The following is a 15,347-nucleotide window of genomic DNA, read 5'->3' as shown; positions in this document are numbered from 1 at the left end:
GGCTGGTAAACAGTGACCAAATAGATTTCGGTTTTGATTCAATTTGGTTTATGTGACTTATATATTCTTGTAACCCTCTATATAGGTGTTCTCTGTTTCAAGTAGAAGTCTTATAATAGTTTCTGGAATTCAAGTTAGAGGAGTTTTACTAAATTACAGGTAAGGACATGCATTCTTATTTATATGCAATTACATATACATGATGATTCTGTTGTTCTATTTACTATTCTTTGATCATGTAACTTGCTGTAATTGTATAAAGTATGTGAATCTTATTGTACACTTGCTGTTTGTGGTATTCCTTGATGTACTTCATCTTTCATGATATTGCACAACTGTTCATGGTATGATAAAGAGTGTTGTAGTGTGATTGTGATGGAAGGGGTATTCCATTGGGATATCTTGGCTTGGGATATCAGAAGGCTGTGGAATGGGACACATGCCTGCTGATGTCTCCAGCACTATCATGATTACTTGATGACATACTTAGGGAGTCTAGAATTGCATGGCTAGGTACCCCACATGCTATTACCCTTTCGGCAGGGGAATTGAAGCCGGGTGACCCGTGACAATGGTGACGTGACTATGTTTCATCCAACAGCGGTAACCAGTCCGTGCGGAGACTCAGTGGTCCACTATTGGTCATGTAATGGTAGGGTTGCATATGTTAGGGTTGGGCTCATGGACGTCCAAGGAGCGGACCGGGTGTCGCGAGGAGTCATGAGAGCATCCGCCCCAATAATATGTGGATGACCATAGGGTTAAGGAGTGGAGTCCAACAGAGGTAGCCAGTCCGTGAGGATTCTTACTCCTAGGTTGCGAAGGATACTGAACCGAGTTGGTTGGTGCCATAGGGGAAGTATCTGGACTTCATATAGTATGTTACCATTATGACCTTGCATTGGATTAGAAACCCCGACATGCGCCAAGTACTCATTGCCAATGGTCGTGGTGAGAGAGTGTTGACTTAACCCCCAGCCACGGTTTTGAGAGCCGGTGTGGACTTACCCCTTTGCCCGGGATCCCTACAGAGGTAACCAGTCCTTGCCGGATCGAGTGATGAGACTTACCCAAAGGAGGGCTGGTGTATATCTTAAAGCATGTCAGCCATTAGAGACTTGCATAGTTAGATCTTAGTAGCATTCATATTTCTGCATATCATCCATATCATTTCATATGTGCATTCGTGGATTGTGTTGACATATATATGAGAATTGCTTGTTCCTTACTGAGTTCGTTGGAACTCATTCCTTTCATTGTATGTATTATATAAACCGTACGGATGGTTGCACAACGTCGGAAGTTGGAGATGATTCGTATGAAAGAGCCTTCTCGTTTGAAGCTGATGTGGCACAGACAGTGATACATGAACTTGCGAGCATGAAGCCTCCCGAAGATGAAGACTATTTAGTTACTTATTTTGCTTCCGCTGAACTCGATATTACTTTTGATTCTTGATCTTCCTTCTTTGATTATTTCTTGGATATTTATCGGAGTATTTGGACTCCTGTAACCGTTTATTAACTATTGCACTATTCTTGCTCTTGATTATCTGTATTTGTATTTATTATTATTGATAGACTAAAACCATGGATCTTGTGACGGCACACCGGGGGTTGGGGGGGGGGGGGGGGGGGGGGGGGGGGGGGGGGGGGGGGGGGGGGCCCCGGGGGGGGGGAAAAAACACAACCAGGGGGGGGGGGGGGGGGGGAGGAGGGGGGGGAGGGGGGGGGGAGGAAAAGGGGGGGAGGGGGGGGGGGGGGGGGGGGGGAGGGGGAGGAGGGAAGGGGGGGGGGGGGGGGAGGAAGAAAACCGGAGGGGGAGGGGGGGGGAGAAAGGGGGGAGGGGGAGGGAGAGGGAAAGGGGGAAGAAAGCAACAATGGCTAGAATGAGGCAAATTGAGGCAAACCTAACCACAGGGGAAAATTTTTCCTCATAATCAACGCCCTCTCATTGGGTGTAGCCCTTAGCCACTAAACGAGCCTTGAATCTCTCAATAGATCCATCCGCCTTTCTCTTGATCTTGAGAACCCACTTGTTCCCAATTGCCTTTTTGCCCGGCGGCCAGTCAACCAAGTCCCAGACATGATTTACTTTCATCAACTCCAACTCTTCCTCTATTGCTTTCAACCATTCCTTTGAGCTTGACCCCGCAAGAGCTTCCTACACGCTCTTCGGTTCATGCTCATCGACTGAAGTCATCTCACAATCAATCTCTTCAGGAGTTACCATATAGGCTTCATCCTCTATGTCGAAACGTCGACGAGGAACTTGCCCGCGCCCACTACGGCACAAGTGCATGTCAAATTGCTCACCCTCTGAGGTAGCTATCACATCTGCACTCCCACTCCCACTAGGATCTTCTGGATGAACCCCAGGTTCATTATCCAGAATCTGAATCCCTGGAGTGACAAGACCCCTATCTTGTATTTCAAAGAATTCCGATGATTCTTCATTAACTCCTGAAAGAGATGGAAAATCATTCTCCAAGAATGTTGCATCCCTAAACTCAAGTTATGTTCTCCTCTCAATCTCATCTAGTCCAATGAAGACATGGCCCTTTGAGGGTTCAGAATATCTCACAAAGATACACTTTCTTCCTCTGGGTCCAAGCTTTCCATATTGGTGAGAAGTAGAGTGAACATATGCTGCACATCCCCATGCGCGCAAGTAACTCAAATCTGGCTTCCTTCCGGTCCACAACTCATATGGTGTGGAAGGAACTGATTTGGTTGGAACTCTGTTGAGGATATAGGCTGCAGTCAACAAAGCATCTCCCCAATAAGAGATGGGTAGATTTTCCTATGCTATCATGGATCTCACCATGTCTAGCAAGGTTCTATTCCTCCTCTCAGCAACCCCATTTTGCTGTGGAGTCCCTGGAATAGTAAGTTGTCTAGATATCCCTTTTTCATCACATAACCCTTTGAACATATCGGAGAGATACTCTCTACCTCTATCCATTCTAAGAGTCTTAATCCTTATATCTAACTGATTCTCAACTAAGCTCATGAATTTCTTAAAACATTCCAGAGCTTCTAACTTATGAGAAATTAGATAAATGTGACCATACCGTGTATAGTCATCTATGAATGTGATGAAATAAGCCTGTCCTTTTCTAGTATGCACATTCATGGGTCCACACACATCTGAATGGATAAGTTCTAAAGGAAGAGAGGCTCTCAAAGCCTTTTTAAATGGTTTTCTAGTTGCTTTTCCTGCTAGACATGACTCACAGGTTGGCAAATCAGATAGTGAACCTTGGCCTAAAAGAACTTCTCTTGCCAACCTGTTCATCCTATCTAAGCCAATATGTCCTAGTCTAGCATGCCACAAATTAGAATCAATACACACAGTATTTTGGCAAACAAAAGCACTACTAGAATTAAATGAATAATCAATTGTATACAATACAATGAAACCATTATTAAGAAAACCATAACCATAAACTGTATCACCTAGATACAAAACCAAAGAATTATTTTCAAATACAACTCTAAAACCATGTCTTAAAAGATAAATAACAAAAACAAGAATTCGCCGAATGTCTGGAGCATACAACACATCATGGAGTAACAGCATCTGGCCACCTCGCAAAACTAATTTGCATATGCTTATGCCATGAACCTCCACGCTTGAGCTGTTCCCCATCGTTATTCTTCTGCTTCCTCTTGGAATACGACGATATTCCACGAAGCTCGAGTGTTCCCTTGTTATGTGTTCTGTTGCACCTGAATCAACAATCCACAAAGGATTTAGTTCAGCAAGCATAGTAGAACTTGTTACATAACAAGATGAGGTATAACACACAGTACATACCTCTTGCTCAGTGCAATCACGAGCAAAATGACCAGGCTTTCGGCACTTGAAGCAAATCAAAGCTGATTTCTTCTTGCCAACACTAGTCTTCCTTGAACGCTTGGGGCCACTCTTGTTTTTGTTCCCACCCTGGTTACTTTGCTTGGACCGCTGAGGTTGAGCTTTCTCTCTTTTGCCCTTGAAGCCTGCACCCTTACTAGTGCTAGCTTCAGCAGCAAATACTTCAGTTTGAGCGGCATCAGCCAACATCCGATCCTCATCAAGCTCAAGATGCTTGGCAACTTGATCAAAAGTCTTGAACTCATTAGCATGAGTCAAGAAGATCTTCATATGCTCCCAAGTCTTTGGCAATGACCTGATGACTGCGGAGACTTGCTCCTCATCAGTCTTCTGGCGCCCACATGCACTCAACTCACTAATCATGTTAGACATAATGGTTATATGCTGCCTCATGGTGTGACCCTGGCGCATCTTATAACCGTCAAAGGTGAGTTCAAGCTGGCAGCCTCTTGTGGTGAAAGTCCCTCCGTACTGGAACTTCACAGCCTCCCACAAAGACTTTGTAGTCCTATGTTTCTCATAACGAAGCATCAGGTCATCCCTCATGGAGCTCAGGATTGTAATCCTGGCTACCTGGTCTTTCCTCTTCCAAGCATTGTATGTATCAAGGTCCCTGCGATGCTGTGCAGTGGTACCTTCCTCAGTTGGGTTCATGGTCTGGTTTATGGTCTCCAGCATATCCTGCTCTTCTAGGAGAACTTGCACCTTTCGGTGCCAGAGGTCATAATTCCTCTCATTCAGCTTATCTCCTTTAGTGAGGTCAACAACTATACTCTTTGTAGCAGCCATTTATTCTAGAGATATTACATACAAGAATGAGTTCAATAAATCTAGCATAAAACACAACTCATGCAACAACGAATCACACTCGCATAGTCAACCTATGGGATAAGCACTTAAACCAAAAGAGATGCTAACAAACATTCAAACAAATTCTAATGCAAACCCACATAGACTTATACACTAGTTTCATTCTGTGCAAGAAACATGATTGATAGACCCATAATAAAAAACAGTTTTATTAAAATAAAACATGCAATCATGTTAATGTTGTGAGGTGGTTCACACAGAACACTTCTACCTCATTAGCTGCCACTAGGCCCCATTAGGCCCTCAATGCTCAAACATCACATAGATTGTGAGCCATTGATGTCCAGTAAATAGAAACACATTCAAAACTGGACAAAAACTCATACGGATTCTTAGACGGATCACCGTCTGACAATCCGTCTGAGACGGATCACCGTCTGACAATCCGTCTGAGACGGATTCTGAGATGGCTCTCCGTCTGGGAGTCCATCTGCCCAGACGAACTGCCGTCTCACCAGACAGACAGACCGTCTGGCATTCTGTGACCAGACGGATTCTGAGACGGCGCACCGTCTGAGAGTCCGTCTGGCTTTCTATGACCAGACGGATTCTGAGACGGTGAGCCGTCTCAGAATCCGTTTGGTACTCAGTGACCAAACGGACGTCATTTCCCATTTAACGAATTTTTTTTTTCAAAAAAACGGAAAATGATTATTTTTTTTTTCTTCCAAAACATCATCCAAAAACACATGAAAAAAATCTAGCATTAAATCTTAAACAAAAATTATCATCATGGATTATCAATTCATGCAAATCTTCATTAGGGAAATTCGCAAGGATCATCCCATTCGGATCCGAACCAAAAACTAAGGGTTTCCAAAAAACCCTATCAATTCTCCCATAGGTTTGTATTAAACCCTGGATTCTCCGTAAACCCTTGATCCTCCCATTGGATCCATACAATGAAATTAAACAATGGGGAGGAACAAAGAACCGTGAGAACCAATGGCTTTGATACCAATGTTGGTAATACTCCATATATATTAATTCTATTTAATTGACGGGGGAAAGATTCCTTACCTAGATTCTCTTTCCCTTTTATAAAGTATTCGCAGTGAAGTAAATCTGGATCCACGTTCTTGTTCAACCACCAAAGCTCTACCGAGGCGATTCCACAATCACTAAGAAAGGGAATAATATCCACAACCCAAATGCCGTGGATTAATGGAATGAAGATCAAAAACGAGGAAAGGAAAAAATTTCCTAGCCTGCAATTCTAAGAGAGAGGGAGAGAGAGAGATGGAGTCGCCGTTTCTCAGGGAGAAATCTCATACGAATGAAATCACTTACTCACTTATGCGGTGGTTACCAAAATATATAACCCTATTTTGTAACCGCCCTAGTAGTGAGTTTCCAATATTGCCCTTGGGCATTTAATTTATTAATCATATTAATAAATTCCAACAGCCCTAATTGGGCCGGGTCAGGATGGGTTGGCCCTAATTGGCCCTGGCCCTGGCCCTGACCCTGATTGGCCTTGGTCCTGATTGGCCCTGATTGGCCCTGATTAGCCCTGATTGACCCTATCTTGGCCCTAGCCTTAATTGGTCATATTCTTGGACCTAAAATAACAAATGTAAATTCATAAAAAAATAATAATAATAATAATAATAATAATAATAATAATAATAATAATAATAATAATAATAAAAGTATCATAAGTAAACTAAAAATAAAATTCATAGAAATATAAGATGATTCAAGCTCATACAAAATGATAAAATAGTCAATAAGTTGATAGTGTTGCTTTAAACATAAATAAATTCATACTCCATAATTAATATTGATCTCTGAAAGTCTCTCATTGCTTTGATGATGGAAATTGAAAACCTCTCCCATTACTTTGGTGATGGAAATTGGAAACCCCTCCCATTGATAGTCCTTATTCAACAAAAATATATATATATATATATACAAAATTTTGTTAACAAGTAAATGAACGATAATTTAGTATTAATTTTTTTTCGTAGTTAAAGAAAATTATATTTTAGTTACAAACATAGCTATCTGTTCTTAATAAGTTCTCTCTATTTTTTTTTTTTTTTTTTTTCTAAAATATCACATTAGAGGCAAAAGAAAGACGTCAATATTCATAATGAGAAGTTGGGGAGTAGATTTGTTAGATATTAATTCTCTATATACTAGCTTTTATTATTTATAATATATTATCTCGCCTTAGTAAAAAAAAAAATCAATGATTTTTTGAACTAAAAATGACTTAATTCGAAAAATAAAAATTATCTTAAAAATAAGATAAAAAATGAACTCACAGTCTAATATTATCAAAATGACTGAAGGTCAAAGTCGAAACTTATAGTTATATCAATGTTAATGTGAAGATTAGGGTAAAAATCTAATACATGATCAAGGTCAAATTAACATTAAGACTAGAGCCAAATTTAGGGTCAGGATCAGGCCAAAATCAGGTGGATGCTCACAACATTGGTAATGAAGATATAATTTATTTTTATTAATTTTTTTACAAAACATGATCATGTTTTTAAAATTTGACAGGTGTCAAATATTCACCCAATATGGATTATAATTAATTCCTCTCCATATGGGTGGAGGGTCCAGACTCAAATCAGGGTCAAAATCATGGGCCTAGATCAAGACCAAGATTAGGGCCAATATTATGGCCAAAATCAGGGCCAAGATTAGGGTCAGAATCAAGGCTAAGATCAGGGCCAAAATCAGGGCTAAGATTATGGCCAAAATCAGGGCTAAGATTATGGCCAAAATCAGGGATGTACCGGGATGGGCTGGCCGGGCCAGAGAGTAATATCAAGCCCGCCCTTGGCCTTAGTTCAGTGCCAAAATATTTTGGCCCTAACCCGCCCTTAGGGCCAAAATCTTTAGCCCAAGCATTAGGGCTCAGGGCGGGTTAGGGTCGTCAGGGCCAAACTTGCACCCCTACTAACCGAGACAGAAGGTACAAACCCGGTCCAATGTGTTCGGTGCAATTTTCTTCATATCAAAAGTAATAGTTCAAAACAAGTAAAAATATTACTTGAGCTATAATACCCAATACTCTAATGTTTGCAACATATTGTAATTAGATCTGATGTATCCGCATCAAATGACAAATGCCAATATCCAATACTCTAATGCAGCAATACAGAGTAATAGTTCAAAATAAGTGAAAATTTTGCAACAAATTGTTATTAATATGGCTTATCCACATCAAATGAAAAATGCCAATATTCAATACTCTACTGTAGCAATATAGAATTATGATAAGAGAGAGGATGAAACTAGTATTAAAGACTTCCACACAAGCATTGTGTATTTTATTTTATATTTTTGTGGTAATCAAGAAATTTATTCATGATGAATCAAAGACAGGGCGAGCTGAGCACTGACAGCCACTTAGTGGAAAGGGGTCAAGCTCATTATCATTTGCAAATCAACTTACTGGCAACCGTTTTGTTCTCGAATTGTTCTGTGATACCAAGATGTGCCATCAGAAACCACACATGAGTAAGAAGTTCTCCACCTCGACCAAGTTGCTTAGCATGAATTTGCCCTTTGCACTGAACTGCAGCTAAAGATAGCAATTCCACCCATGCCATACTAATTGTGTCCAATCTCTTGGATTCTCCCAATGTTTTTAGCTGACTTGCAAGCCTACATCCATCAAACAGAACAGATTTGCTTTTGGGACCTTTCACCTCAATAGGTGGAATATCTGTCTTCACTTCCAAGAATAGATCAACAAGTTCACGCCCTTCCCCTGTCTGCTTGTTGATTAATTTGTTCTGCTCTTTCATTAATTTGATAAAATCCATGGCTTCTGCATCTGTATCCAGAAACCTGAGCTCCCCAATCCCTTCAGGCAGCATAAAGGGACACCTTAAAAGGAGATATAACATATATTGTGATAATTCAAGGCATCTATGTTCTTGTCGTTCAGGGTAAACTCCTAACCAGTAGCAGAGATGAGTGGCAATGTGCCAAATAAGAATGCTTTGGTCAAATTCTATATCTTCAATACTCCACCTGAGCAATTCAAGGAGATCATCCTTGTACTCTCCTACTTGGAATACCTCACCACCTCTGTTTGTGCATAGGCGCTTTGCTTCCTTGAAATCGATTGCCTGGTCCGATTTTTTACAGAGCTGTTGGAAGATGAAATCTTTCAACGCTTGGGGTATTTCCTCATAGCGTGTGCACCATTTCGGTTTCTTGGGAATACTGCAAATCTTGAAAAACACATAATCTAATCCTTTAGGTTCATTATATCTGAACCAAATTTCAAAAATACTGAGTTGCCCCATGGAATTAGACCACCTTGTTCTATGGCGAGGAGGTTTCGGAATCCTAACTACGCGGCTTACCATTTCAGAATCAGACATAAGTTTACCTAGACGTCTCCACTCCCTGGCTAGATTTATGCATTGGAAGATGCCTAGCTTTCTGAATTGGAGGATTGCAGAATCAGACATAAGTAGACGGATGGCCCCATAAATCTCCAGGAATACTGCCAGAGCAAGCAATAGGCATGTTATGATTATGTCAGTGGGTAGATGCCGTTGCTTATCAACCCTGATCAAGAAAAGACCAGATACAGTGAATGTGAAGAATGAACTGATCAACCGTAGAATACAACCTTCCAAAGAATAAATTACAGCTGCCTTGGTGTAAAGTTTATCAAACATGATTCCCAGTTCAATTTCGATGAGTTCGAAGGCCTTTTCCGGAGAAATTTTTCTGAAGAATGATTTGCTTTCTTCCCAATCTTCATAGCTGAGAATGAGAGATGCAAAGAGACACTTGAATATGTCAAAGAAGTAAGATGCTTTAACCAAAATCCAGTCAGATTCTTCACTGCCGAGGCTTTCAGTGGTCGCCTGGGATTGTGGCCTTTCTTCGTCATCTTCTTCGATACTTCCTACGGTTACCTTATACCCTTGCTCGTCCTTAAAACTGTATTCATCCATGAATTTGGCATAACTTGGACCCGGATCAGGAGGACGCAACATAGATTTTCTCAACTGCTCCTTGCATGCAGATCTCAGAACATATGTCCTCTCCCCATACTTGATGATTGCAGGAACATACATAAGAACAGAAAGAAATGACACCCAAGTACCCGTCCATGACTTCATGGTGACATAGCATGCCAAACTGCCTTGAACCCCTAGTCCAAGCAAATGCCTCAACCAGAGCTCATTATCTTCCAAGGAATAGGCAGTGATGGCTTCTGGACCACCTAGATGCAATAGAAGAAATGGTGCCCAGAAGGCCTTCAGTTCGTTGGCTCCGGGATTTTCTATACCGTGGGACAGGATGCCAAGAGCAACAGCTGCAACCCAGTCCGCGCACAAGTAGTTCAGCCATAGAATGACGTGCAGCCAAGATCGAGTGCTCTGCTTTCTGCGGGAACCCAATAATACAAGAAGGATTTGGCAGAAAAGGCTAAGTTGAACCGCCAATTGGAGCTCCCGTTTGTCCCAGAGCTCCTGAACCTTTTCTGTGATGTGGGGAAGCAACCGGGGCTCCTTCCTCCAAAAGAAAATCTGACTGGCAATAACTGAAAACTCATAGAAATGTTAGTTAAGTAACATATTTTTTGGAAATCTTAGTTAAGTTACATCATTAATGGAAGATAGAATGGGGCAATCAAGAGTCATTCTCTAGTCACAGTAAATGCTGTTCGGTTAATTCAATTTTGTAATTCTTGAAGTGATCTCCAAGGACATGGCTGCCCAGATGTGCATAACCAGGATTTATTTCATAGGAGCTTATGGAAGTTGTAGCTAACACAGTGAGGAAATAAGAGAAGGATAGAAAGAAAAATGAACTCAAATGAAGAACTATAATGCGACTTACCAGAATGCAGCATTGTTGATTTCTGCTCTTCAGATTTCCAGATAACTTACTCCTATGTCTGAGAAATCATGCTTTGGGGTTTAGAGTCCAGCAACAAACCCAGATACTTAAGTTGTTTTGCAAATGGCTCAAATTTATATGCTCGTTTCTTGTAATTAATTAAACTGTGAAGGCTGTAAAACTATGCGATTCTTCTTTGCTTCTAATGGCGGCAACTTTTCCTGTAATTATTTGAAAATTTAAACATTTAGATTTTCCCTTCTAGGATTAAAAGAAAAGGAATAACGCTTTCATTTTCCCCGCTGTTGGAATAATAGTTGCTTCTTATAACTTGGAGGAACAAAGTGTGTTGCTACTGTACAAGCTCTCTCTATAAAATGTGTTGCTGTTGTAGTAGCTTCCCATCACATTAAGGAATAAAGTTCAAAGTTAACAAGCTCTCTATAAAGTGTGTTGCTGTTGTAGTAGCTTCCCATCACACAAAGGATTAAGTTCAAAGTTCAAAGTTGAAACCATCAAATACCTTGCGGAGGGTCCAAGATCTGTCCCCCAGCTCCAGTGGAGGTAGAAAATTCCAACTCAACACTGATATGCCCTTTTATGTTTTAGTTCGGAATAAGGTTATATGGGAGCTGAATATTATCCAGTCCACCATCCATTTTCTTATAGATGTATGACATGTCTTCTAACATCACATCAAATGATTGACATTTATTTATAAGTCACATCAACCTTTTAAATGATATGACTTGTAAATAGACCTCAACCTTTGATGTAATGTTGGGACACATATCATATATCATTTCCTTGTCAAAAATGAATAGGATTTTGAATTTTACCAATAGTCTCACGAACTTCAAGGACAGTGATTAAAGGGATCCAACCTGATTTTAAGCCCTATTAAAGGAACTCTAATGTAAAATTTTCAAAATTTATATTTTAACCCAACCTGATGGATCTTAAATAAATTCAAAATTGTTTATTTTGGATCCATATCCTGTGGAAAGCTGTATTTGCAACCACTCTTGATCAGTAGGTCTCCAAAAATAGAAGGCAGAGGGGTTTTGAGAAATAATAAATGAATTAAGATGTATAATAGTTTATGTTGTTCTGTGAAAAGGATAGTAGGGAACCGAACCTACAAATTTTACTGAAATGAAAAACTGAATCAATTAAGGCTCTTTTTGGTATCAATTATTATTCTCTATTATGCCTATTTAAAAGAAACGAGTAGACTAATTCATTTTCAGTTAAAATGAAAAATGGTTTGGCGACTAATCTTGAGAATAAATTATGAAATGGAAAATAAGTTTGGTACAAGCCATTTTCAATAAATAAATAAACAGGATGGAGATGGGTTCCAAACGCTCAATGGTAGAGCAATTGAGAAGAGTGTGGAAAATCAGACGAATGAAGAATATGATCAAGCAGATAGGGTGCATCCGGCCAAGACTCCATTAATCCAATCAAGAAGTTGCTTTGCAAGTCAAAAATTCTACAAGGTTGAGACGATGAGAAAGAAAAGAGAGAATTAAGGAAGAAGACATTTCCTTCCCGCACTCCCTATCCATCTCTCTATCACCATTCTCGGGCTCCATAGCATCTCTGAACTCAGCATTGGGTACAACAATAACTAATCCTTCATCTTCTTCTGAAACTCTGGTTTCCCCATAACGGAGGTAGGTTGGATTGGCTTCACCTCATCACAAGAAGCTGGTGCTTTGTATCCGTTTTCTTCATCAGTGGTCCATGATTCCTTTTTCTTCCAAATAATATGCTTCTCAGGTACGACGTGACCTAGGTAAATTCAGGTTTCATCAACATCTTTGCCATCGGAGTTCAGTCATAAAATAGCATCTTCCACTGGAAGGTTGGTTACTGAAGCAGGTGGAGGAGGTGACTTCTCCTTTCCATAGAATTTAGCACCTACATTCCAAACTTGTTTGATTTGTTCAAAGGTGGCTTTAAACCTTAAGTGCTTAAGATCTACAACAATGAGAGCTCTAATTTGATAATATTTCACTCTGATGTGTAGATGTAGATCAACCATTGAAGAGGAGAATCAGAAGAAGAGGGAATGCAAGGGAGAAACAAGAGCATGAGTTGTGGTTCAATCTCAAGAGACGAAGGAAGGGGAAAGTGGGAGATCGTGAAATGATGGTGAGAAGGGATCCGTAGGGTTTGAGAGTGAGAAAAACGAAGAAGATGACAAGGTTTTCAAAATAGAATGTAAATTGACCATTATACCCTTACGTTATAGGAATTTAAGTGACCTGAGCATAATTGAAGAGAAGATTCTCACCCATAATTGAAGGTTTTTCTATAATTTTAAATAAAAACAAAAATAATAATAGATGCCAAACCATTTAAAATAAGGAAAATTCTCATAATAGAGAATGAGAATTGATACTTAAAAGAGCCTAAAACCCAAGGTGGCTTTAGAGCTTTGACTTGTAGCACATCCAATGTCAACTTAACACAGAAGGCACCATCCATAGAAGATACCATACAACACCTATTTGACTCAGGAGGCCTAAGAAGTTGAATAGTCACAATTGAAGTGAAAAATCCCGTCATCCGAAGCTCCTTCACCATCTACACCATCATTTCGGGAAACCCTAGCGGGAACATAGAACACTCAGTTTCCTCAGACATCGTGTTTCTAATTAAATTCTTAAATTTTTATGTACGCATTGCCTACTTCTCTTTAGAACGAAGTATCTTGTTGTATCCACATTGTAATAGTGAACCTCCCCCCCTCGGAAAAAGAAAAAAAAATTATGCAAGTAATGCCCAATAGCATATTAACATTGCTAAATTTATAGCTTTCTCAACTCCTCCTTGAGGATGTAATCAAGATGCGCGCAAGTTGGCCCAGATGAACCTCAAATATCAAAAAAAAAAAAAATAAATATAATATATATATATATATATATATATATATATATATATTATATATATATATATATATATATATATATATATATATATATATATATATATATATATGCTCATCACCACTGGCACTACAAGTTCAAGACTGGCTCTTCAAAAATCCCCAAATTTATAGTCCATCAAATATCCCTAAAGAAGCCAGAATTTACCCTATATTAGCCTCAATAAACAAGTAGTAGTCTTAGCTTCCTCTTGATGCAAGAGCTCCATTACCAATGCAGGTGCAGCCCACATTTTAAATGCAAACCCAATGTCAAGGGCTTCTACACAAGCAGTCTCCTTTTTTCTCTTTCTTTTTTTTTTTTTTTTTTTTTTTTTTTTTTTTTTTTGGGCGGGGGGGGAGGGTTGGGGTGCTATTTTCTTATGCAGCCTTGCACTTTTGCTTAGAGGTTGTATCAATACCTTGACCTTATGCTACAATTGGGTCCACCAACTATTGGGCTAAGGCCCTCCCCTTGCAGTCCACATTTCAAATATCCCACCTTAATGCCCCTTAACCACCATTGAGCAGATATATTTCTTTTTCCTAGCAAAGAAATGTAAGCTCATGCTTTGGCCCTGGCTGATCCATCGTGAAGTCAACAACATCACATAAACATTCCTTACCAATACATGCCTTCAATATGAAAGAATGCGCTTTCGGAGTTCGGTAAAAGGGTATGGTTAATGTGCTTGTTATGACCTTATCACAGCCTTCAGAGTTCAGACTATACAAGAACCAGGAATACATACTGAGTGTACTCACCAACAAACATTTTCAACCACAACATGTATTCATGTTAAAGATCAAACCGACTTGTGAAGAGAACTTTGTAGAAGCTTGAAGAAAGATATAGAAGTATGAAGAAAGATGTAGAACTTTGAAGAAAGTAGAAGAAGTTTGGAGAATTTAGGAGAAAGCTTAAAGAAGAAAATAGAACTTTGAAGAAGTAGAAGTTTGAAGAAAGTTATAGAATTCTAAAGAAAGAAGAAGTTTGAATAAGTTTGAAGAAGAATGTAGAAGTCCGAAGAAGAGAGTAAAAGTTTGCAAAAAGAAGTGGAAGACTGAAGAAAGAAAGAAAGAAAGAAAATTATTATTTTATTCGTATTAGTTGATTTGTATTCCTTATAAATAGGAATGAATCTCCTCATTTGATGCATATAATTTTTGAAGGAACAAGAGAGTGAGAGAGAGAGAATATCAAGTCAAAGTGAAGATCAAGCAATCTTGGACAAGAAATCAAAGTCAAGATGAGTATCAAGTTCAAAGCACAAGAAGATGCGAAGATCAAGTCAAGATCAAGACTTAGATGAATTTAGGACTTAGGACACCTACATATGCACTCACATGTAATTGTATTAAATTATGAGCATATCATGTCACTAGATTGACCTAGGACATATTAGGAGAGTGCATGAAGCTTAAGGTGAGCTAGAAAGACCAAAAATCCAACCCAAGTCCAAGTCCCAACCTAATTGGGAACTCTGTGCTACAGACAGATGTCCATCTAGTCACAGAGTGCCAGACGGTGCTCCATCTAATCACAGAGTGACATACGGTAGTCCATCTGGCTAAGGTCAAACGGTCGTCCATTTGGTCCTGACTTAAGCCTAACGGCTATATTTTAATGGATACAAATTGAGATGGAGCTCTGTCTGATTAGACAAACATCCGTCTTAACTAGAATTTCATTGAAATTTTCTATACATTGGGAGGTTGAGCCAAGCAATTGTAAAGTCCCCTCACTGGATGCTCAAGCCCAAGTCAGATCAAGCAATCTTGGACAGGGAATCAAAGTCAAGATGAGTATCAAGTTCAAAGCACAAGAAAA

At 39.6% G+C, this 15,347-nt stretch overlaps 1 protein-coding gene across 1 annotated transcript; it reads right to left on the bottom strand.

Moving 5' to 3' along the window:
• Window positions 1-8,144: 8,144 nt before the first annotated feature.
• LOC149016060 (uncharacterized) lies at window positions 8,145-10,594 on the bottom strand. Its single transcript, XM_089156665.1, has 2 exons — window positions 10,582-10,594; window positions 8,145-10,282 (listed from the first exon to the last, which is right to left on the bottom strand). Exons 1-2 carry the CDS (start codon window positions 10,592-10,594, stop codon window positions 8,145-8,147), a joined length of 2,151 nt encoding a protein of 716 aa, XP_089012791.1.
• Window positions 10,595-15,347: the final 4,753 nt, after the last annotated feature.

Source organism: Hakea prostrata, chromosome 5 (assembly GCF_041222555.1).
Source record: "Hakea prostrata isolate BN-2017 chromosome 5, UWA_Hpros_2, whole genome shotgun sequence".
NCBI lineage: Eukaryota > Viridiplantae > Streptophyta > Magnoliopsida > Proteales > Proteaceae > Hakea > Hakea prostrata.
The sequence above is the reverse complement of the archived record's forward strand: the minus strand, read 5'-3'. Positions and strand labels throughout refer to the sequence as shown.